The sequence below is a fragment of the Tachyglossus aculeatus genome, chromosome 1 (assembly GCF_015852505.1).
Source record: "Tachyglossus aculeatus isolate mTacAcu1 chromosome 1, mTacAcu1.pri, whole genome shotgun sequence".
NCBI classification, from domain to species: domain Eukaryota; kingdom Metazoa; phylum Chordata; class Mammalia; order Monotremata; family Tachyglossidae; genus Tachyglossus; species Tachyglossus aculeatus.
In genome coordinates, this window is record NC_052066.1 from 83,736,810 (window position 1) to 83,762,859 (window position 26,050).

Below are 26,050 nucleotides of genomic sequence, written 5' to 3' on the forward strand. Positions count from 1 at the left end.
CCAGAGATAGGACATGGGCCAGGGGTGGACGGCCGGACAGGCAAGAACGAGACACAGTGAGGAGGTTAGCGGCAGAGGAGTGGAACATGTGGGCTGGGCCGTAGAAGGAGAAAAGAGAGGTGAGGTAGGAGGGGGTAAGGTGATGGCGAGCTTTGAAGCCTAGAGTGAGGAGTTTGTGCTTGATTCGAAGATTGATAGGCAACCACTGGAGATTTTTGAGGAGGGGAGTGACATGCCCAGAGCACTTCTGTAGAAAGAAGCACTCCCCAATTCCATAAATTCTCTACTTCCCTAAAAGCACATAATAAAGGCCTTAATGAATGTAATAATTTAGTGTCTTCTTCAAAATGTGTAGTAAAGCCCCATGTTATGAAGGAATTGGGTGTAATTTTCTGGCCAATATAGCCTCCTTTAAATATAATTTGCATCTTATGCAAAACAAAAAGTAATATTCTCATAACCCATTAGGATATGGTTCCATTATTAATGAATAAAAACACCTCAGGTTAACATCTCAAATCTGTGCCCTGAAATACTGAATTCAGTTTTAAATACCTAGTCATCAGTACATGAGGAAATAACTTGCTGTATTTCTACCTCAACAGAACCTGTTTACATCAGAAAGAAAAAAATGATCCTAAATGGTTTAGATAATCCAGCTAGCAAGTACACAAATTAACATGTAATAAGAATCAATTCTCAAATCAGATTTTTCTTCCTACTGGATGGAGTCCATTAATTTAGCCTCTTTGACCTCTGATCTGACCATCTAATTTTAACCCAGTCTGAAGATGAGGAAATGGGACATACTTATGGACTATCACTTTTCTTATTTTTCATTTAAAAAATTTCATTTCATTTCATTTTTTCATTTTTCTTATACGTTGCCAACTTGTACTTCCCAAGCACTTAGTACAATGCTCTGCACACAGTAAGCACTCAATAGATAGGACTGATTGATTGAACTGAAACTAATATACACCTCTACAGATGGAGAGTCCAACCTTCGATGAATCCCATATGCACTATGGAGCTTTCTTAAATGTATTCAATTACACTAGTCTGCAATTCTGTAACACTTTCCAAAAGATCTTCCAAAGAACAGCAAGGACTATCCCCATAGAATGGAACTCATGGCACACATGAAGAAATCGACTTAAAAGTTTTATGTCCTGCTCAAGTCAAAATTTCAAAGTCAAGAGACTGACTTTCACTTCTACACTGATTGACGGTGATTGAGATGAGGACAATATTACCTAAACCCTTCTTTCCAGGAAATCACTTCACTTCTCTGTTCCTCAGTTTCCTCATCTGTAAATGGGGGCTAAATACCTAGTATCCCTTTCGTCTTAAATTGAGCCCCATTAGAGACAGGGACTATATTCAATCTGGTTTTCTAGTAGCTAGCCCAGCACTTAAATATCACAATTATGACTATTTTTATTATGGACGGATTGATGGACTGGCAACCAAAAGACCCGGATTTCTAGTCTTGCCCTTGCCACAGTTAACTGTATCACCTGAATTTTTTCAGTGATATACAGCAATGCTCTTCAGTTTGTGATTCCTGTATTATCTGGCCTATAGATAAACCACTATTTGTTTTTCTAGGGATGATAGGGGACAGATTGCTAAATTACTTATTTGCTTTAGATACTGAGGGACCTCCGTGTAAAGGATCTGTTTACTGTTAAAATTTGCTATATTCCTGGAACTCTTTCCCTTCCAAACACTGGGTTTCCCTACTGAGAATGTGAAGGAGGGGGTCTGCAATGACTTTCTCTTGTGGTATGGAATATAAGTGATACCCTCTGAAAAAGAAAAGCACTTCTTTGCAGAAATGTATTTAATGCAATCCTCTGGAGTGCTGTGAGGATGAAGGAAAGGGTAGTTAAGGACTTAAGGAAAGCATTATAGAACTGTAACTAGTGGTAAAAATGAACACTTTTCCCTCAGGGAACAATGGCCCTATTACAATTCAGTCCTTTGTATGCAAATCACTTAACAGTATACAGATGGATTCTCAAGCTCCTGTAGCTACATTCCCACACATCCCATTCCATTTCCACTGCTGAACGGAACTATTATAAGACACTCTGCACACCGAAACACTCAGAGAGATTTCTTGGCTGGTTAAGCAGTGTCCAGTTTTCTTAGAAAAATGAAGGCATCATACCATTTTTTTATGGTATTTTGAAGTGCTTACTATGTATCAAGTACTATTCTAAGCGATGGGATAGATAGAGGTAAATCAGGCCAGGCACAGTCCCTGTCCCACACAGGGCTCACAGTCGAGTAGAAGGAAAAACAGGTATTAAATCCCCATGCTACAGTTGAGGAAACTGAGGCTCAGACAAATTAAGTGCCTTGCCCAAGGTCACCCAGCAGGTAAGCGACAGAGACAGGATTAGAACCCAAATCCTCTGGTTCCCAGGCCCGTGCTTTATCCACTAGGTGTGCTGCTTCTCAAGAGTCGTGGAAATTGTCAATTCCTACATACAGAAACAAAGCCAAAAAGTCTATGGGAATCAATCAATCAATCAATCAATTGTATTTATTGAGCACTTACTGTGTGCAGAGCACTGTACTAAGCGCTTGGGAAGTACAAGTTGGCAACATATAGAGACAGTCCCTACCCAACAGTGGGCTCACAGTCTAAAAGGGGGAGACAGAGAACAAAACCAAACATACTAACAAAATAAAATAAATAAAATAGATAGGTACAAGTAAAATAAATAAATAGAGTAATAAATATGTAAAAGCATATATACATATGCACAGGTGCTGTGGGGAAGGGAAGGAGGTAAGATGGGGGAATGGAGAGGGGGACGAGGGGGAGAGGAAGGAAGGGGCTCAGTCTGGGAAGGCCTCCTGGAGGAGGTGAGCTCTCAGCAGGGCCTTGAAGGGAGGAAGAGAGCTAGCTTGGCGGATGGGCAGAGGGAGGGCATTCCAGGCCCGGGGGATGACGTGGGCTGGGGGTCGATGGTGGGACAGGCGAGAACGAGGCACGGTGAGGAGATTAGCGGCAGAGGAGCGGAGGGTGGGAAGGGGAAAAAGAGCTGGAAGGAGCACTTGGGGCTGTCAACTCGGAAGGGAATTCACCCCTTGCCACTCTCTGTGTCCTTGTTCCTTCCTTCAACAGCTCTAGTTCAGAAGACTGTTTCTGACCATGGTTGCCAACCGTCTATGACTTCATGGATGTCCTGTGAAAATGCACTAAAATTGCACATGCCTGTACAACCCATAAAAAAAGTATCGGTGTCTGAGACAGGGGAGGCTGCCATCCCAAGATAGCAGCAGGAGGAATACCAGGACCATCACCACTCCTGCCTCCACATCCCAAGTGGTAGGTGCCCGAGGCCTTGCTACAGTTTGTTGTGAGTATGACTGGCTGCTCCCATGTGAACAGCCGTTCCCTCTCGCCCACCTGCTCTGTGCTGCTCATGGTCTGTCAGCAAACATGTTTTGAGAGTCAGTAATATGAATTTGTACTGTACAAAAATTATTTTCAGCAGTTGGCATCCCTGTTGCTTTTCAAAAGCCACAGTTTGATCTCAAAGCCAAAGTTTCTTTTCCCTTTTGCCGCAGATGAGTCTTGAAAACCCAGTGTAACTCTCATTTCCAAATCTCAATTTTTGATTGTAATTCAAGTAAACACTTTTGGCTTTAATGATGTTAAAAGAGATTTTCAAGATCCTTCTGGAATTCCACCTTTTCCAGGAAGCCTTGCCCCAATTAATATTACTTTTTCATATGTTTCAACATCATCCAGCACTTTAGCCCGAACCTCACCACTTTTTTTAAGGCATGTGTTAAGTCTTACTATGTAGCCAGGCACTGTTTTAAGCACTTACACTCAAGCTAATCAACTTCATGTCCCATAACGAGCTCATGGCCTTAATCCCCATTTTACTAATGATAATGATGGCATTTATCAATAATAATGATAATGGCATTTATTAAGCGCTTACTACATGCAAAGCACTGTTCTAAACACTGGGGAGGTTACAGGTTGATCAGGTTGTCCCACGGGGGGCTCACAGTTAATCCCCATTTTATAGATGAGGTAACTGAGGCACAGAGAAGTTAAGTGACTTGCCCAAAGTCACACAGCTGACAGTTGGCATAGCTGGGATTTGAACCCATGACCACTGACTCCAAAGCCCAGGCTCTTTTCCACTGTGCCACGCTGCTTCTCAATATTTTACAGATTTTACAGATCTTACAGATTTTATAATCTCATTTTACAGATCAAGTAACTTATGGCACAGAGAAGCTAAGAGACTTGCCCATGGTTACAGCAGACAGATGGCAGAACCGGAATAAGAACCCAGGTCCTTCTGATTTCCAGACGTTTGCTCAATCCACTAAGCCATAATGCTTCTTTTGCACTTACAGTTTCCTTTTCTACACGTGGAATAAGATATTCTGTTTAAGCTCTTATTTCTGATGTTTGTAAGTGCCTATGTATCCCTATCGCCATTCAATAGTGAAGTCTCCTACGTCTACTGTACACTCCCACAGTTTAGTACAGTATTCCACTTATGGTAGGTGCTCTTGTCTGCCCACAATTTTTTATGTAATCAAGCAGTGGTATTTATTGGCTGCTTATCATGTGCTAAGCACTGTACAAGGTGATTGGGAGAGTATATAAGAGTTGGTAAACACATTCCCTGGCCACAAGGAGATCAGAGTCTAGAGGGGGAGACAGACATTAAAATAAATTGTGGATATATGTATAAGAGCTATGAGTGGGGTGAATATTATGGTTAAAGATATCAAGGGTAGAAATCCAAATATATACGCGATACAGAAGGGAAAGGGAGTAGCGGAAAAGATGGTTTAATTGGGAAAGGTCTTTTGGGTGAGATGTGATTTTAATAAGGCTTTGAAGGTGGGAAGGGGGGTAGTCTATCATATTTGAGGGGGGAAGCAGTTCCAGGCCAAAGGGAAGACGTGGGAAAAGGGTTGGCGGTAAGACAGACGAGACACAGGGAGTACGTGGGTGTTAGATGAACAAAGTGAGCAGACTGGGTTGTAGGAGGAAATTAGGGAGGTAGGTAGGAGGGGGTAAGGTGACAGAATGCTTTAAAGCTAATGGAATGGAGTTTCTGGTTGAGATGGAGGTGGGCAGGCAACCGCTGGAGGTTCTTGAAGGAGGGGGGAGACCCGGATTGAACTTTTTTTTATTTAAAAATGACCTGAGCAGAAAAGTGAAGAACTGGAGTGGGGAAAAGCAGGAAGATCAACAAAGAGCCTGATGCAGTAGTCAAGGCAGGATCTGATAAATTCTCAAATTAGTGTAGTAGTATTTAGGATCGAGAGGAAAGGACAAATTTTAGTGATGTAGTGAAGGTAAAACCGACATGATTTGGTGAGAGATTGAACATGTGGACTGAGAGAGACGAGTCAAAGACAATGCCAAGGTTACAAGCTTGAGAGATGGAAAGGATAGTGGTGTTTCCTACAGGCATGGGAAAGATAAGGGGAGGTCAGGGTTTTTGGTGGGAGGATAAGTTGTTCTGTTTTGGACATGTTTCTTTTGAGGTGTCTGGGGAAGCCACATTTTGTAGCTTAACTTGATTCTGTTTAACAGTGACACTTTAACGTGGTCTTGACACTGATTCAATTAAGGTTGTGAAATTCACAGATGTCAGTGGGAGTTGAACTCACGTGGAAGAGATGCAGATAAGGAACCTAGACTTGAGAGAAATAAAAGCAAAAGCCCATTTCCCAAATACAGCCAACCTCGCTTCAGGACATGCTCAACTTTCACAGGACCCCACCTGCAAATTAGCTACTGATAGAATGGAAAAATTTAGCCACCTGGCATCCAGATCATAAGAAAGGGAATGGAAATAGCAGAGATCACAGCAGCAAACACCCTGCTTGTGTCCACGCAAGACCCTGGTTGTTTTTGGCAAAGGAGTTTCTGAATATAGCATCATGCCCGTAAACACCGCTGGCTAATTGAATTTCTTTCTTGGACGATGTAACTATTCACTTAATTGTCTGCCAAACAAAACAGGGAAAATGCATGCTCTTCACTTTCAGAGGCAATGTGCCTTGTAAGGTCTTTGTGTAATTGTGTGGGATTGTGCAATAAATTCCTATGTGTTAACTTGTGGTCTGTAATGAAGTTATCTGTTTTCTTTTAGGAAATACTGTTGCGTTTTCTCTGTGTTCAGCATGTTAAAAAAAGAAAATTTAGAAGGGGAGTGGGATGATCGAGGAGTGAGAAGAAGGAGAACAGGAAGACAGACCAACCTACATGGGAGCATGTGACCCAAACCCTTGACCTTTAAGAAGACCACATAATTCAACTACAACCAAAATAGCATGTTTCTGTCTGAACGTGATATATCAAATTTGTCTCCTGCATAAAAGGATCTATGTTAAGTGTACCAGGAAGATCTTTCTGCTTTCAATAGATCATAAACTGCCCCCATGTGATCAACAGAGCTGGATCAATACTGATATGACCAATCCACAAAAAGGAAACTCTAGGTAGTACTCACTTTGACAGTTTCTTCTGTGTTCAATTTACTCCCCTTAACCAGGACAATTTGGAAAGGGTTGCTATTTTCCCAAACACTCTGAAAAAGGAGCAGATAAAAAAAAAATGTGATTTTAAAATAACGGAAGAGCACGTTCTGCTTTAATTGTGGAAGCAATTATAAAAGGCCAGGCACCCTATATATCGAAATTGATAACTAAGGAAAGCATTGCAAAAAAACAGCCCATTTTCACCTAAAGGACTTATTTATGTCTTGAAGGAACAAAAGAATAGAGACTGTTTAAACCACCCACTGCTTCCAGGACGTGTCTGGCATGGTGGTAGAAAAGAGGATAATCACACCTAATAGCTGACCGTGAACAACTATGATTCTGAGCCTTCCAATATGTTCCTAAGCATTAAATTTCAAAAGACTCAAGGCAGATATAAGAACTCAGCTGAAATAAAAAGCTACTGTATCCTTGAACAAAGCCTCCTTTTATTCTCAGGAATGACTTATGCAACTTACAAATCACAATCTGTGAACACGATCACTTTAACTAAATGTGGTGATTAAAATATTAGTAATTTTTAAGTGGGAATACACCAGGTCCCCAAATTTGGGTTCAGATCAGCCTCACCAATTAAGCCGGTGGGTATTACTGGAAAATCAATAGATCCCACTTGAAACTTATCAATGTCAAATTCATTAATCATGCACTCCCTCTCTAGCCTTGATGATGGGATTTGAATTACACAAGATCTGATGCTCTTTCGTTTTAATTAAAGAAAAAAATCTAAGCAAGTCCTTCTTAGAATGAAATGCAGGGTCAAATGGCTGTTGAAAAAAGTGCTGATATGAGAAGGAAAAATGAAATAGAATGCCAAATTAAAAGGAAATTAGAGTGGTGGTTATCAAGGGTGCATTCCTAATTAATGGGATGTCTCAAGAAGAGGTCTTTTAGTTGAACTTCACGGCTTACCATGGGAAGGAGAAGGGTGGGAGGAAATTGTACAGGAGCCATATGCATATGACTGCAAGATTACATGCCCTTTTGTGTTAACAAATGTTCACCAGTTCAACTCACAGAAACAATTCGTGTTTTTTTGGGTGGCAGAGGCAGGGGAAGGTTAGATGAATTTCGATTTATAGCCGCTTCTATGGCAATCATTTCCTGCTCGCACATCTTCTTGATGTTGCAACACTCAACGAGGGTAAGCTGAGGAAGGGTCCTGTTCATCACACACTTACGGATATACTATAATGACATGGAAAAGGATTGTTACAACACTTAGGCTAATCCGCTTAAGCAGTTTTAGTTCGTACGTCCTTTAGCTGTTGTTCTTTAAAAATCAAGAAAAATTAAGTGGAAACAGAAAACCGTGTTCCAGCTGTCCCTTTTCCTCTTACCTTTCTGAATTTAGAAGCAAAAATCAGAAGTGTGTATGGCTTAGGATGAGAGATCTTTGTGCTAAACTTTAATGAATAGTTATTTATGAAAGATAGCACAGCTATTACTGGGATTGGTCTTGGAGCACCAGTACAGGGACTGTGATCATTCCTTTTCCTAGGACTGGTGATAAGCTTATCCAATTCTGGGTGGCACTGGAGAGGGATGGAGGAATCCAGGAGGAAAGAGGGAAGGGAAGAGATTTTTCGTAGGGGTGCTTTTCTCCCTATAAAATTAAGCTTGCTTGGTATACATTTTTCCCCACAGAAAGCCACTCCCTGGTCCACTCCCCACCTCCACAGCATTCTGTTTCCTATGTGAAAAAAAATTGTGATGGATTTCCCCTAACTATAAAATCAGAATTGATGGTTGCTATGAAAATTAGGACTATACACTGTTTGGGGAAGCCAAGAGGAAAAGTAATTTACCACAAATGGGAAACCCATAGTGCATAATGTAAAAATGCAATGCTAAATAAATTGACTGTCATGGGTGTTTTAGAGTCTTTTAATATCAGTGACAAATTTTTGGTGTTTGAAAACCTCAGAAAGCTCAGAAGAGCCTTAATTAACCTAGGAAAACCCTCATCCATTTTCTTTACTTAAAAAAGAAACGTGTTACATTTTCAATGAATGGAAAAGTCACTTTTCCCTCAATTCCTCAATTCTATAATTGACATACCTGGAACTGAATTAATGGATCATCACCAAACACATATTCCAGCTTCCCACTGACTTGCAATACATAGTCATAAGGGTTGACTTCATCTTCCTTCCCGTGGATAGTCAGACGTTTTCGGATTGCCAGCTCATTCAGCTTGAGAGGATTCATATTAGGGGATACTTGGAAACTAAACACATCCTAAAAGAATTCAAAATAGCTTCAAGACCCAGCAGTTTAAAATACTTTACATTTAACACTGACTCCATTATCGAACTGTGGAAAGCAGGTCAATATTCTCTAGAAGACATCCCATCCTGACTGCTGAGTTTGTCACCCATTCAGAGGGGGTATGCGTGGGCTGAGCAAATCGACACTCCCAAACTTTGTATGAATGTTTCCACTACACAGGCCACTTCTACTGAATCAGTTCATGCCATCTACAAATTATGTATTTAGATTAATATTTGCCTCTAGACTGTCAGCTCCTTGTGGACTCTCCTTCTAGACAGTCAGCTCCCTGTGGAACTGCCAACTCTATTGTATTGTACTCTCCGAAATGCCTAGTACAGTGCTCTGCACACAATAAGCACTCAATGAATATGATTGATTGAAATCTGGTAATGAAAATAATGGCATTTATTAAGCGCTTACTATGTGCAAAGCACTGTTCTAAGCGCTGGTAGTAACTGAAATCTAAATGATCTCTCATTACCCTCTTCATCAATGAAGCTCCAGACTCGTCCTAAAGCCAGACTCTATAAATAACTGAAAGCAAAAGCAAAATGTTCCCTGAGGAGCACCCTCTCACTCTGGAACTCTAAAAAATTAAAGCTCAAAAAAAGAAAACAGCTTTCCCTGTTTCCCAAGTATTTCCCCAAGTCCCTGCAATGGTACAAGATCCAGAAAAATGGGAGCTCAAGTACTGTGACACTTCACCTGAGTGAAGCCTGCACTCTAAGACTACGATCTAATACGCCGTCCTAGGAGGACTGTAAAACACTGAGACATGTCTAATTTTCACACGCATACTTTTTCCCCGTACTTAGTACAGTGCTCTTCACAAAATAAACACAACAGTGGCATTTTTTTAAGAGCTCAAGTAGGGTAGATGCAAGATAATCAGTTTGGACATAGTCCCTGTCCACATGGAGCTCTCAGTCTAAGTAGGAGAGCTCCCAGGACCGGGAGTCAGAAAGTTGTGGGTTCTAATCCCAGCTCCACCACTTGTCTGCTGTGTGATCTTGGGCAAATTACTTCACTACTCTATGCCTCAGTTACCTTGTCTGTAAAAAAAAAAAAAAAAAAAAATGGGGATTAAGACTGAGCACCCTACAGGGACTGTGTCCAACCCAATTTGCTTGCCTCCACCCCAGCACTCAGTACAGTGCCTGGCAGAGAGTAAGTGCTTAACAAATGCCACAATTATTATTGTTGTTATTATCATTATTATTATTACTCTCACTAAACTTGTTACTGTTATTTCTTAGCTCCATTTTCTGTTCCACTTCTCCCCCAAAAGTATACCCGGAGATGTTGTGATAACTGCTTCACAGGACTACCGATGAAACTAAATTCATATTCAAGAGCATTCCAGAACCTGTAAAACTTCAAAAGGGCCTCAGACTTCACAAGTCAAATGACCGACTTTGTGGATTCCAGTGCAACTTTAGAATTTAACTTTAGAATTTAAAATCACGGTCAAGATGTAAAAGAACAATTCTCCAAAGGTAGAACCTTTGGAGAGTCTTCAGACTCTCTTTCAAGACCATCAAAATGACACCAACTGAAACTTCTACTGCAAAGAGACAGTAAGGAGATAAAGGAAACACTCTCCATGGAAAAATGGGAGTTTTTGAGGGATCTTAACTTAGCAGCCACACTTAGTAGCATTTCATTACCACACTACATTTCATGCTCTGAATTCTAAAAACAGTTTTTTTCTTCCCATTCATTTGCTATGGGTTATCATCTCCCAGTCAAGGACGATAATTCCAATAGACTCATTTAATAAGATTAAAAAACTGTTGGTTTAAAAGTTGTTTAAAACTCTCATAAATGTTTAAATTTGTGTTTTGAGGAAAGGGGAAAGAGATAAATTTTGAGAAGTGGATATTTTTCAGTTTGGTCCATAGTAAACTTTAGTCAATGGCCCTACTCCTGTGCATATCACTCATACTAAGTGAAGCAGCGTGGCTCAGTGGAAAGAGCATGGGCTGTGAATTCAGAGGTCATGGGTTCAAATCCCGACTCCAGCACATGTCTGCTGTGTGACCTTGGGCAAGTCACTTAACTTCTCTGAGCCTCAGTTACCTCATCTGTAAAATGGGGATTAAGACTGTGAGCCCCATGTGGGACAACCTGATCACCTTGTAACCGCCCCCAGCACTTAGAACAGTGCTCTGCACATAGTAAGTGCTTAACAAATGCCATTATTATTATTATTATTATTATTATACTATACCCCCACATTTCAAACAGTTTTGTAAGCTCCTTGAGGACAGATATCACATCTCCTAACTCTGCTGTGTTGTACTCTCCCATGGGGTTATTACAGTGCTCTGCTCACAGTAAGCACTCAATAAAAAGCTAGTGATTGACTGCTTGGTGATGTAATCCTCAAGGATTTGTATAGCATTACCTGACAATTTTCAAAATGGACAGCCACTACAAGGTTCCCACCATAAAGTTTATCTTCAATATTTTCCAGGATTGAAGACTCTTGTTCTGGTGGATACGTGTGCTTCAACCAGTCCATCCAAGACAGTCCCACAAGGGATTGGATCTTCGCTTCACTGATCTGCCGCATTTTACTACGGAAATCATTTACCTCAGGATCTCCCAAGGCGTCAAATTCGTGAAGACCTGAAAATATTCAAAACGGACATTACACAATTCCACAATCAGCTTGTATTGTGCGATCTAGCACACACTTGATGAAATAGAGCAAAGAAGTAAATGGGAAATTGAAACACAAATGAGCACAGCAGTTTAAAGTTTATATGGACTGAGGACAAAAAACGCTTTTATGTTTTTGCCAGTGAGAGTTAGTCATTCACCAAGATCTAACTCCAAGCATAAACCATATTGCTTTCAAATGGAGCTTTGCCATTAACTAAATATAGCATACACATTAAAGCAATCTACTATATGTGAAAATTTTTGAAAGCTTATAAAATAATGGGTGGTTAATTTCCTTAACCAACTTCATAAATCAACTTTACAGTGCATGTCAGTAATAGTTATTAAACTGGAAAATGTAAGTTACTTACCTAATAAGGTTCCCTATGATCCTTTAGCAAGATTAAGAGAAACGTTTCAAAGGTTTTGAGCCAATTCAATGAAGAAGTCATCGAGCACCTGGTGAACCCCAAATTTCTTATGGACCATGTGTGCCTCAAAGAAGCATGCATTCTGAACTCAAGCTGTCCTTTTAAAAGAGTGACTACTCGATTCCATCGCTTCTGACGAGGAATGTATATTCTAACTAAGCAAATCTACACTGGGATCATCAGAATATGATAAGATTTGTTGAATGCTTGTTTGAATCAAGAGTAAAATAAACTCAAATGCTGAATCCAATCCACCATTCTTTTATGGACAGATTCACTCGAGAACAGAGGCACCAATACCATAGGGTCTAGAGAGGCCTCTGTATGCCACTGGATTTGGCTCTTCAGGGTTTTGGACATTGTAAGCCCCACTCCATGGAGCTGGAAAGGAAGACTGTAAGCTCCTAGAGGGCAGGGAATGTGTCTGTTTATTGTTACAGTGTACCTTCCCACACGCTCAATACGGTGCTTTGAACAGTGCACTTAATAAATACAGTTGAATGAATTTATATAAATTATATTTACTTATATTAATGATTTCTATATATCTATAATTTTATTTATTGATATTGATGCTGCTTTATTTGTTTTGATGCCTGCTTCCCCCCTTCTAGACTGTGAGCCCACTATGGGCAGGGACTGTCTCTGCTGCTGAACTGAACCTTCCAAGTGCTTAGTACAGTGCTCTGCACACAGAAAGCACTCAATAAATAGGATTGAATGAATGAATGAATTCCCCCACACACTACTGGCAAGAGGTTAAGAGGTGGCCCCTGAGGGACCCTGGTGGAGCTAGTGCTGTAAAGCCCCTCAATTCCCTTGCATGTATGGTGGTAAATATAACTTCTCTGTGCCCCAGTTACCTCATCTGGAAAATGGGGATTAAGACTGTGAGCTCCCTGTGGGACAATCTGATCACCTTGTAACCTCCCCAGCACTTAGAACAGTGCTTTGCACAAAGTAAGTGCTTAACAAATACCATTATTATTAAATATTATCAGACAGTGAGCTCCAGGTGGACATGGACCATATCCAACCTGATTCCCTTGCAATCAGGATGGGCCTGGCAGTCAGAAGGTCATGGGTTCTAATCCCAGCCCCGCCACTTGTCTTGTCATGTGACCTTGGGTAAGTCGCTGCACTTTTCTGTGCCTCACTTACCTCATTTGTAAAATGGGGATTGAGTCCGGGAGCCTCATGTGGGACAGACACTGTGTTCAACCCGATTTGCTTGTATCCACCCCAGTAATTAGTACAGTGCCCGGCATACAGTAAGCGCTTAACAAATACCACGGCTATTATTATTACGGTGCCTAACATATGGTACGTGCTTCACCAATACCAAAACTCATAGGCAGGAAGCTCTGTAGACAATCAGGAGCCCTGTAACTGCCCCATCTCATCCCCAAGAGATCTTCTAGACTAGCTAGGTGCACTGGCCAGTGAGTAGGTGGTTTGTCCTCACGTGGCTCCAGGCCCAGGGATGACAGGAACCCACAGTGCGGATCCACGGCCTAGTAGAGGTTAGAGAAGGTTCTCACCTTCTTCTCCCTCCTCCCCAGCTCCTTTTCCACTCTGCTCCACTTTTCCTCCCTGTATCTGTTGCCCTCCCTCGCTCCAGTTCCCCAAAACCCCAAAGTGTCAGTGCTTCATGTCAATAGTTCTACCCATCCTATGGATCACCTTAAATCTGCCCTCATGATCAAAATGAAAAGTCAACACTGTTCATCCCAAAATCCATTAATTATAACAGACTTGCAAACACAAGCTCAATAGGGAAAGTAATGCCTCTATATTGGGTGGCTGCATTAATTTTGCTATGAATAATCCCCCTAGGATGAGCCAGTAGGATATGAAATATTTTGTCGGACTGATATGTGTTATATTATGCATTAATATTCCAAGCTACCTAACAGTTCATTTTCTCAATGAACTATCGCTAAAGAAATTTTCTTTTTATGTTAAAAATACAGTGTTGTCAAGTTTCAAAGCCTTATAAAGAACATCATTATATAACGACCTCTGCCCATCCGCCAAGCTAGCTCTCTTCCTCCCTTCAAGGACCTACTGAGAGCTCACCTCCTCCAGGAGGCCTTCCCAGACTGAGCCCCTTCCTTCTTCTCCCCCCTCGTCCCCCTCTCCATCCCCCCCAACTTACCTCCTTCCCTTCCCCACAGCACCTGTATATATGTTTGTACATATTTATTACTCTATTTATTTTACTTGTACATATCTATTCTATTTATTTTATTTTGTTAGTATGTTTGGTTTTGTTCTCTGTCTCCCTCTTTTAGACTGTGAGCCCACTGTTGGGTAGGGACTGTCTCTATATGTTGCCGACTTGTATTTCCCAAGCGCTTAGTACAGTGCTCTGCACAAAGTAAGCGCTCAATAAATACGATTGATTGATTGATTAAACTAAGCAGCACAATATCAGGGAGCATTTTCATCTTTGCTGCTTGCTGATGCTGCGCTGAGATCAATGATTTTGGAGGGGTTTTTGAGTGTCTGACAAGAGGAAACATAACCTTCACTATCTTAGAGCACAACTAAGCAACCAGAAAGCTGCTTCAAAAATAATTATGTTGCATAGTCAAAGGAAATGTAATAAATAGACATAATTTTTCAGAAAAGTATATTTTTGGATTGCCTAGTTCAGTGTGTCAGTAAAGATTCCATTGTTTATGTGGGGGGTGGGAGAAGCCTAGCCAGCTTGCTGCTCAAGTCTAAACAGAAGTTACAGTCTTTGTGGAAGGTTAGCAATTGTCCATTGTTTAGACATGATGCATGACCTCACCGGTCCTTAGTTGTGTTCGAATAAATATACAATCAACAACTGTAAAGACCGACTTCTGTGGCATTTAAAAATGAAAGTCTTAAAATAAAGACCGTACAATTTACTCAAAAATGCTATCTCAAGATTACTGATAATTTTTACAAACTGGTAAAAACACAAAAGAATTGGAAAAAACACCTTCATCAAGGGCTACAAGAGGCCTGCCTGTCTCCTATCCCCAATAAGGTGCCAGGCAGTGGATCTCTGCTGTAGTTTTAGGGGGAGTTTATTATTATTATTGTTGTATTTGTTAAGTGCCTCCTATGTGCCAGGCAGTGTACTATGCGCTGGGGTGGATACAAGCAAATCGGGTTGGACACAATCCCTTGTCTCACACTGGGCTCACAGTCTCAATCCCCAGGTCTCTTTTTGGATTAAATGGCAATGATTAATAGAGAAACTTGATGAGATGAGAGTATTGCTTCTGGTACAGTTTTTGACTTGCTAGATTCAGGCTATTATCACCTAGTTGCTTGACCATGTGTTCGAGGTATCATCCAATGTATTTGAATTTTATCCAAAATGCAGACAGTTCTCCCTAAAAGCAAGTTTTCACATCAGGATAGAATGTGATGGTGTCAAAAGAAGTGTATGGGTGCCACGTTAATGGGGAGCAGTTAAGGGGGACCTACAAACCCAATTTCTAACATAGTCTTCCTAAACAATGTAATTTCCAAGCTCTGGAAATTATGTTTACATTTGCATGTAAATATTTTTACATTTTACCCAATGTAAAAATACAGCATTAGCACTGAGCCAGAGAAAAATTACGTTTGGTTGGCTTGAAACTGTGGTGAGCCCACAACAAGCTGCCATGTTAAAGACTGTTTGCGAGAAGCAGCATGGCTCAGTGGAAAGAGCCCGGGCTTTGGAGTCAGAGGTCACGGGTTCAAATCCCGGCTCCGCTGCTTGTCAGCTGTGTGACTTTGGGCAAGTCACTTCACTGTGCCTGTTACCTCATCTGTAAAATGGGGATTAAGACTGTGAGCCCTCCGTGGGACAACCTGATCACCTTGTAACCTCCCCAGCACTTGGAACAGTGCTTTGCACATAGTAAGCGCTTAATAAAAGCCGTCATCATCATCATCCTGCGAACAGCAACAACAAGGAAGAGGCAGGCGAAGGCACTGATGGGCTCTATTTCAAGGAGGTGATTTCGGGCCTGTGGGGACAGAGCATGGAGGGAGGCTGGGCTTTCTCTCCCTGTTCTACCCAGTAATGGGTAGACTGTGAGCCCACTGTTGGGTAGGGACTGTCTCTATATGTTGCCAACTTGTTCTTCCCAAGTGCTTAGTACAGTGCTCTGCACACAGTAAGCGCTCAATAAATATGACTGATTGATTGATAATGGGCCTGGACCAATCAATGACTGCCACGTAGAGCCACAGCTGCGATGACTAAGGGAGATAAAGGGCGGTTGCTTTGAATTCTGAGGAGGCACGTGGGGCACGCAGAACAGGTGGCACCTGGAACCAGCAAAGAGGCACGGAGCAAGAGAAGGAGCAGAAGCATGCAGAGAAGCAAGAAGGAAGCTCTCTGACAGCAACAGAAGGCAGCAGCACTTGGAAGCAGAAAAAGGAAGCGCTGGCAGAACGGTCTCCTTTCACCATAGACTGGGATTGGGCCCTTGGTGGAGTGGAGGGAAAGGGAGAGAGAGAGGGAGAGGGAGAGTGTGAGTGTGAGTCACCCCCATACACACTGGTAAAACTAAGTAACAAAACTTTCCGCAGTAACCTTGGTGATCGGAGGTGTGGTTGGAACTCTACTACGTGTCACTCAGGCTCCCCCTGGTACAGGAAGGTCCTGGTTGGTACCAACTGGGAGTTCGCGACAGAAACACTTGAGTCATCAAAACCAGAAAATATCACGTAAGACTAACAGTACAAAAATAACAAGAAAAACAAATGTCACTGATTGGCCAGTGGTAAATTCATTTCAGTGGGTCCTGGTGGCCTGCTCTCCACAGCACAGCATGTCACTACTTCAGAATATTACTTACAGCCAGAGGAGTTCCAGGCACTTTCAACTATGGGTGCAGGCACTGGACAGAAATGAACTATAAAACCAACCATAACTCATTCCAAACATAAATTATGGCCGGTGAGGAGGGTAAGAAAAATGATCTCTCTACATCTTTCCTTGAGGAGACATGGCATGAAAGCTCCCTGACTGTACATCCAACGTGGCCTTGTTGGATAGACCATGGAACTTGGGTTCTAATCCTGGCTCCGCCACTTGTCTACACTGTGTCCTTGGAGAAGTCACTTCACTTCTCTGCACCTCAGTTACCTCATCTGTAAAATGGGGATTAAGACTGTTGAGCCCCATGTGGAACATGTATTGTGTCTAACCTGATTTGCTTGTATCTTCCCCAGCACTTAGTGCAGTACCTGGCACATGGCTCTTGATAAGTACCTCTAAATATAAGTGAATGAACCCTTCCCAGATTTAACTGGACAGCTGAATTCACGGAGCAAGAAAAGAAAGGGGCTGGAAGGGATCACAGGGTTGAAAGCAGTTGGTTCAGTTGATTTCTCATGGTCAAATATGCTGCTCCTCATAGCCAAAAGAGACAAGAGATGTGCTTCCACTTCCCCTTTCCCTGGGAAAAATTGTGCAGGAATTGCTAAATACACATAGCCAATCTGGATTACTTGGGCCCCTCCAAAACCCCTCATTTTCTAGCAGACACTTTTTTCTCTTGAAGTATTCCAATAAATACATCCATTCTATCAACTTTACCTATGGAAACACGACAGTGGGTGAGGTGTTGGTATCGATAATACAAATACAAGATCATCCCAAAATAAAATTGGAAGCAACAGCTTACAGTAGGTCAGGGATTGTCACTTTTTCACTCCATCAGTCCACTGAAAGTTTTTACTCTACTTCTATGGCTACGCATCATCCTTATAAACCTAAAAGTTCACCTTGAAGTGGCCCTCCACCCTTCCGCATGGAAGAAGCATAGCCTAGTGGAAAGAGCAAGGACCACGTCAGATAACGTAGGTTCTGATCCCAGCTCTGGTGGATACCTGCTACATATCTTTGGGCATGGCACTTACCTTCTCTGCCTCAGTTTCCTCAACTGTAAAATGAGGATTCAATACCTGTTCTCCCTATTTGACTGTGAACCCCATGTGGGACAGTGACTGTTTCCAACCTGATTAGAACACAGTTTGACAGGTAGTGTTTAACAAATACGATTATTATTATCAGCTGTTTCAAGCCCTGTAACCACATTTCCCTCTAAGCATTATAAGTGATTTTAAAGCTTCTGGGAGGAAGGAAATATAGCTAAGAGGAATTGGGAAGTGGAGGGTCCTAAAATGAAAAAAAAATCCAACAGTTATCTTGAGATGTCCTGATAGGTGTGGTGTCAAGCAGAATTAAATCCGATGTTCATCACTGCAACATGGATTTGGAACTCTGGTCTTAGGAGACTCATGATTCACTGCTCCTTAAAACTCACTCATAAACCCAAATGAGAAATACCAAACAAGCATGGTGATTAAAGATCTCATAAAACTGACAGCAGGTGCATAAACTACTATATGTAAAGAATATGCACCTAAAAACAAACAAAACCTAATTCTCCTCCATGGGATAAATGAAAAGAACACAAAATTACCTTTTCCTATGAGAACGCCAATTTTGGAGTCTAATTTTTCTCCTGGATCACAATTTCGTGTCACCAATTTGAGAACTGGAAGAAAGGGTCGAACATCACACAGCCTCCGGGTTTCGTCTTCGAGCTCTTCATACACGGCAGTTTGGTTTACACAAGCGAACATGTAAGAGTCAATTTCCGTAAGGAGACTGAACAGAGGATAGTTGTGCACTTGTTTCCACAGCATCTGCAAACATTTTTTTTTAAATGAAGACACAATTAAAACACTTTCCTTTCTTTTCTTTCAAAATGGCTGAATTCCTTCTGTGGGGAAGTCAAAAATATGGTTTTGAGAAGGGAAAAGTAAGGGAGTGTTCCTTGATCTCCAGTGCGGCTAATACTCTAGAAATCAGAATGACTATGAATATGAAATCCCATCTGGAGTGCAAGTAACGTGGAAGCAGCATCGCCTGATGGAAAGAGCATGGGCAGAGGAATCAGAGGACCTGGGTTCTAATTCCAGCTTCACCCCTTGTCTGCCGTGTGACCCTGGGCAAGACATTAAACTTTTCTGTGCCTCAGTTACCTCATCTGTAAAATGGGGATTAAGCCTTTAAGCCCCATGTGGGACATGGGCTGTGTCTAACCTGACTACCTGCATCTAACCTGACTAACTGCATCTAACCCAACACTTAGTACAGTGCCTGGCACATAATAAGTATTTTTTAAAATACCATAAATGGAAAAAAAAATCTTCTTTCAGATTTTATGGATAATGACAAAAAGGTAGGGCAGGGAATGGGGCAAGTTATTTGGACAGATCATTCATTCATTAATTCAATCGTATTTATTGAGCACTTACTGTGTGCAGAGCAGTGTACTAAGTCCTTGGGAAGTACAAGTTGGCAACAAATAGAGACGGTCCTTACCCAACAGTGGGCTCACCGTCTCCTATGTTGGCCATATTTTGATTGAAAATTGGACCATCCAGTCTACAGTCACCATGAAGTTGCTCAGAGAAGCAGCGTGTTTAGGAAAAATAAGGCAAGAGTCAGAACAGGGTTCTAATCCGGGCTCTGCTACTTGCCTAGTATGTGATCTTGGCCAAGTCCCTGGCCAAGTTCCCTGATTTCTCTGTGCCTCAGTTCCTAATGGGGATTTAATACCTTTTCTCCCTCCTCTTAAACTTGAAGACACATGCAGGATGGAGGCTGTGTCAGATTTGATTGTAACTGCATTTCCACAGTGCTTAACATACATGACTGCTAACAGTTTTCCTGAAGTGCAAAGTCACCTGAGGGTGGAAATTCTGCCACAAGAAATAGCACTGCTATCAGTAACATCTACAAAGGGCAATGTCTTGACCATAAAGCACATGGCTGCCAAGCACTGTGTTGGTTTCTGAGATGCGGCAGTCATATCTTTTAAAATTAGGATGATTTCACAAGCCTATACACCAAAACACAATCAGGAAGCTCATCACATTATCCTCTGGAACCATGATCTACCCAGTCTAAATAGACATATACTTGTTTTCCTGCTCCTTTCTTCATCTTGGAAATTTAGCAATTTGTCCCCTCCCACTTGCTTGACTTCTTCTGCTGCAAAGTCATCTTTCCCAAACTAAGTGAACGAACTCTTCCAAAATAGCCTCCAGATAATGCTGGGTAATCAAAGGTATCCAGTGTTTCTGCTAACAGGAAACAACAGATCTTTCAATTAAGAGTCCAAGTTTTTAATTAATACTGTTCAAATAATTAATACTTGTACACAAAAGATATGAAACTTGGAATCATAAAATTACCTTTTGTGCTTAAAGTAATTATTGGGAACATTTTAAAGCTAGATACGTTAAAACATTTTGCTGAAGTTTCCAGATGTATTTTAATATTTCCATTGTTTTCAGTATGCCCACTGTTTTCAAAGTCTGATCCTTATGTTCTTAGTAGAATTCTTCCCCCAGTCCTCTCACCCCTGGTACTACCGACATTTGAGGTTCTAACTGCCAGATCTCCCCCATTCCATACAGGGTAAAGAAATTTGTCACGTATGGGAGAGCGAGACAAACTCAAACTTCTCCCCTTTGTAATGTGAAGAAACTGACTGCAGCTGTAGCGGATGGGAATACAGAGTTTGAATTCCCTTAACTCAGTTTACCACCACCCTCAGGCATTCATTCAATCGTATTTATTGAGTGCTTACTGTGTGCCGAGCACTGTACTAAGCGCTTGGGAAGTACAAGTTGGCAACATATAGAGACGGTCCCTACCCATTAATTATAAATTGCTGCCATTCTGAATACTGAATTCCCTTAGACTATAAGCTTTTTACGGGTGAGAAATGAGTCCTCTGATTCTGTTGTATTGGACTCTGAGTGCTTAGTACAGTGATCTGCAAATAGTGAGTGCTCGATAAACACCACTGATTGATGGATTCATTGAATTGTAGCCTGTTCTCAATCAATCAATCAATCGTATTCTCCTTTAGTGCTCTCTCTCCCCTTGGACTGTAAGCTCCTTGAGGGCTTGGGTCAGAGGCTATTTTAATAGCTGTCTGAGAAGCAGCGTGGCTTAGTGGAAAGAGCGTGGGCTTGGGAGTCAGAGGTCGTGGGTTCTAATCCCAGCTTCGCCACTTACTTGTCAGCTGTATGACTTTGGGCAAGTCACTTAACTTCTCTGTGCCTCAGTTCCCTCATCTGTAAAACGGCGATGAAGACTGTGAGCCCCATATGGGACAACCTGATTACCTTGTATACAGTGCCTGGCACATAGTAAGCGCTTAACGAATACCATCATTATTATTATTGTTAATAGACATCCTGGTGCTTAATTCAGTGCTTAATAAACGGATGGCCATGACTATAAAGACGATGACAATGTTCCACTTTGCCTTTTGGCATTTTAAGAGCATTACAATGAAATATTCACAAACACTTCTAACCCCGTGACTCTGTAATATGTCCCTCTTTATGGGCCAGGAAATAAAAACCTCATCTGGAGTGCTGAGTTGGAGGGTAACCACTACATGCCTTCTGCTTTTAGAGACTTCAAAAGTGCCAAACGAAGCAGTTGCTCCTTGGCCAGCTATGTGTCTCTGCCTGTGTAGAAATGGTAAAATGGGTAGAGGACAAGGTTAAGGTTCATACCTAAGCAACTTTAAAGTCCATGGTACTTATAGTAATGATAGAAATGGCACAAAAACAAGGCCTTGAGGAAACCCCATTTCTCCGAATCTGTCAGGAGGCATCATGAACATGGTTATGGTTATGCCTGATGGTTAAATTGTGCCTAGGGATAAACTTATTACCTCTGAACCCAGTAATAGGAAAGGTACGTTCCTTGGCCAAAATAAAGACACAATTGCACTTGTGGAACAAGTCATGAATTTGAAATCTCAAGCCAAGGAAGCAATTACCCTTCATCTAAAATACTCAATATATTAAAATGAAACTTAATGGAAGACTTTCCATTAGTATTATTTTATGCAAATTGTATTGTATTAAAAAAAGTTTTGGCACCCTGCCACTCACTTACTCTTTGGCCAACTAAAAGCAGAGCAGCCCCAGTACTTCAAATTTAATGTGGGAAGAAGGAAAATTTGACAAGGAACACCACTTCCCTGATGTGCAAACTTCAGCTGTGTGTTAGTCTCCTCACCGGTAAAATGAGGGGGGGAACACTTGGTGCCCTTCCGTCTTAGACTGCAAATAAGCACACGATGGGGCAGGGACCGGTCTCATCGGGTTATTTTCTACGTACTCTAGTGCTTAAGATATGGTTATGCTCTTTTAGAAACATATGACATTTTCAAATTTCAAATATACAAGTGATGTATAGTGATAATGATTAACAAAAATGATAATGGTGGCATTTGCTAAATGCTTATTTTGTTTCAAGCATGGTAGAACACGGGCTTGGGAGTCAGAGGTCATGGGTTCAAATTCCGGCTCCACCAATTGTCAGCTGTGTGACCTTGGGAAAGTCACTTCTCTGTGCCCCAGTTACCTTGTCTGTAAAATGGGGATTAAGACTGTGAGCCCCACATGGGACAAGCTGATCACCTAAATTTGCACATACTAAGTGCTTAAATGCCATTATTATTATTATCATCATCATCATCATTATTATTACTGCACACAGGGTAGATACAAGTTTATCAAGTCAGAAATACTCCCTGTCCTACATGGAACCCACAGTCAATAATGGAGGGAAAACAGGCATTCTGTAATATATTTGCTTATATTAATGTCTGCCTCCCCCTCTAAGCTCATTGTGGGTAGGGAATATGTCTGTTTTTGTTATATTGTACTCTCCCAAGTGCTTAGGGCAGTGCTTTGCACACAGTAAGCACTCAATAAATATGAATGAATGAATGAATTCAGGAATGAGGAAACTGAGGCACAGAGAAGTGAATTGACTTTTCTGGGGTCACAGCAGGCAATTGGCAGAACGGGGATTAGAACCCAGGTCCTCTGATTCCCAGGCTCATGTTCTTTCCACTAAGCCACACTGGTTCTTAATCGTTCCTATTAATATGGAATAAGAACAATTAATTACCAAACCAGACGAGCAGTCTCCATACACACACACATCTACTACGTACCAGGACAAAGAGAACAATTACCACACAAAATATATTAAAGTTTCTACTCATTACATATTAATGCCCTCCATAAACCATGCCTTCTTCATTAGTCCTAAAGAGATATTCTGAAAAACTACAGTTGAACTCCACTGAGCTTGCAAAAAGGGGGCAAAAGTTTTCAGGACGTTATAACTCAATGTCCGTTTCACAAGCAGCATGGCCCAGTGGATAGAACACGGGCCGTGAAGTAAGAAGGACCTCAGTTCCAATCCCAGCTCTGCCACTTGTCTGCTGTGTGACCTTGGGCAAGTCACTTCACTTCTCTATGCCTCAGTTTCCTCAACTGTAAAATGGGGATTCAATACCTGTTCTCCCTCAATTAGATTGTGAACCCCATGTGGGACTGGGGCTATGTCTGGCTTAATTAACTTGTATCTACATCAGTGCTTGACCCATGGTATGCACTTCACCAATACCATCTTGAAAAAAAAAAAAACTACATTAGAAGGGGATTAGACTGTGAGTTCCTCATGGGACACAGACTGTGACCAAACTGTTTAGCTAGTAATAATAATGACGGTATTTGTAAATTGCATACTATGTGCCAAGCACTGTTCTAAGCACTGAACAGTGCCTGGTACGTAGTAAGTGGTTAAACAAATACCATTTAAAAAATCAAAACAACAACCGAACTGGCTTTCTCCCTTGGTACCAGGTTCATTCATGCTCATTCATGCTCTCAGTCAGTCAAGTGTGTTTATGGAGTGCTTACTTTGTGCAGGGCACTGTACCAAGTGCTTGGGAGAGTACGCTATAACAATATAACAGACACATTCCCTGCCCACAACAAGCTTACAGTCTAGAGGAGGAATCAGACTTTAATATGAATTAATAAAATTACAGATACGTACACAAATGCTGTGGGGCAGGGACGGGAGATAAATAAAGGGAGCTAGTCAGGGTGATGCAGAAGGGAGTGGGAGAAGAAGAAAAGAGGGCTAGTCAGGGAAGGCCTGTTGGAAGAGCTGTGCCTTCAATAAGGCTTTGAAGGGGGGAGAATTATTGTCTGTGTCTCTTTTAGCCATACCCCTCTTCAGCAACAGACTGGGTGGGATTTCAGAAATGATAGCAACTTTTTCATTCAATCAATTATGGCACCAGATTGAGGAAGCCCCAAGCCCTAACGCCTAACTACCATCTCCCTGCTATGGTCCCCGCACACAGTTCTGTCCCTGGAAATTCCATAGCTCAGACTGCCACTGGAGACCACATTTTATTCAAGGGAGAAATTCACTTCAACCTTTGGAAATCTCTCGGGACCAAAGCCCATTCTCCCCTGTAGACTGTAAGCTCCTTGTGGGCAGGGATCACATCTACCAATTCCACAATATTGAACTTTCCCAAGCACTTGTGCTCTGCACACAGTGAATGCTCCACTGACACAGTTAAGCTGAAACCCTAAGCAAGGTTCTATTGTTTGACAAAAAACCTCAATCAATCAATCAATCAATTGTATTTATTAAGCGCTTACTGTGTGCAGAGCACTGTACTAAGGCTTTCTGAATTCCACGGCCTACTCAACAAAAGCAGTATTTAACAAAGACAAAAAATAAAATGTCCTTGATTTTTAAATCAGTGGATATGTAAATCAAAATATCAAATCTCTGACTTGGAAATTGCTATGCTAAGGTTTTATGGAGAAGCAGCATGGCCTAGTGGAAAGAGCACATGCCTGGGAGGCAGAGGATCTGAGTTCTAATGCCAACTCTGCTACTTGTCTGCTGTGTGACCTTGAGCAAGACACTTAACTTCTCTGTGTCTCAGATGCCTCAACTGTAAAATGAGGACTCGATACCTGTTTTCCCTCCTTTTTAGACTGAACCACATGTGGGACAGGGACTATGTCTGGCTTGATTCACTTGTATCTACTCCAGTCAGTCAGTCAGTTTTATTGAGAGTTCACTGCGTGCACAGCACTGTGCTAAGCTCATAATAATAATAATAATAATGGCATTTGTTAAGCGCTTACTATGTGCAAAGCACTGTTCTAAGCACTGGGAGGGATACAAGGTGATCAGGTTGTCCCGCGTGGGGCTTAAGAGAGTAGAATATTAACAATAAACAGACACATTCCCTGTCCACAACAAGCTTGTAATAATAATAACAATGGCATTTGTTAAGTGCTTACTACGTGCAAAGCACTGTTCTCAGCGCTGGGAGGATACAAGGTGATCAGGTTGTCCCACGTGGAGCTCACAATCTTAATCCCCATTTTACAGATGAGGTAACTGAGGTATAGAGAAGTGAAGTGACTTGCCCAAAGTCACACAGCTGACAATTGGTGGGGCCGGGATTTGTACCCATGACCTCTGACTCCCAAGCCCGGGCTCTTTCCACTGAGCCACGTTGTTAATCTAAGTCTAAAGACTTAGACTCTTCTTAGACTTTAAGACTCTTACACTTAGACTCTGCTTATTATAGTCTAGAGGGGAAGAGAGGCATTAAAATAAATAATAGCCATTTGCTAGTTGTACCCCAGTGCTTAACCCACAGTATGCACTAACCAATACCCTTAAAATAAGAAAAGGGAATTACTACTTCTCAAAGGGATTTCAGTAATTTCATCTGCTACCATACCTGTTTAATAGAAGAAATGGGAGCCTCCCGGGGCACATCCAACTGGACATAGACCCCAGTGGGTAAGAGGAAGTCCACAGTGATGGGGCCATCATGCGCTATCTGGGAATCCACTGCCCAAATGTCAAGGACGTCTGCCATAGCAGGAGGCATCATGGAATTTAACCACTTTCATAACCGCGAGGCCCTAGAAATGAATAATAATGAGTACATTCCATTAAGATTTGAAAAGTACGCAACTCCACCATCAGTCATTTCATTTTGGAAAGCTGAGCCACTGATGTAGCAGCAAAACATCAGTGAATCAAAGGAGATGTTACACTAAAAGAGGTAAATGTGTGTTTTAGGAGGAAACGCTACAATTTTAGATTCATAATCCACATTAATGATAATTATAAAAGCCCTTGAGAATCTTAATAATGCCCAAATTGACCACCCGCACTT

General features: G+C 41.6%; 1 protein-coding gene across 2 annotated transcripts in view; it reads right to left on the reverse strand.

Moving 5' to 3' along the window:
* PIK3CB (phosphatidylinositol-4,5-bisphosphate 3-kinase catalytic subunit beta) overlaps positions 1-26,050 on the reverse strand; it is a 239,741-nt gene that overhangs the window by 75,448 nt on the left and 138,243 nt on the right. For both annotated transcript variants that reach the window (XM_038743423.1, XM_038743427.1), the window contains 6 exons: positions 25,607-25,793; positions 18,407-18,632; positions 11,249-11,472; positions 8,629-8,808; positions 7,585-7,755; positions 6,519-6,596 (listed from right to left, as the gene is read on the reverse strand). In XM_038743423.1, coding sequence (XP_038599351.1) covers positions 6,519-6,596; positions 7,585-7,755; positions 8,629-8,808; positions 11,249-11,472; positions 18,407-18,632; positions 25,607-25,762 — 1,035 coding nt within the window. In that variant the 5' untranslated portion in view covers positions 25,763-25,793. The remainder of the gene's footprint in view (positions 1-6,518; positions 6,597-7,584; positions 7,756-8,628; positions 8,809-11,248; positions 11,473-18,406; positions 18,633-25,606; positions 25,794-26,050) is intronic.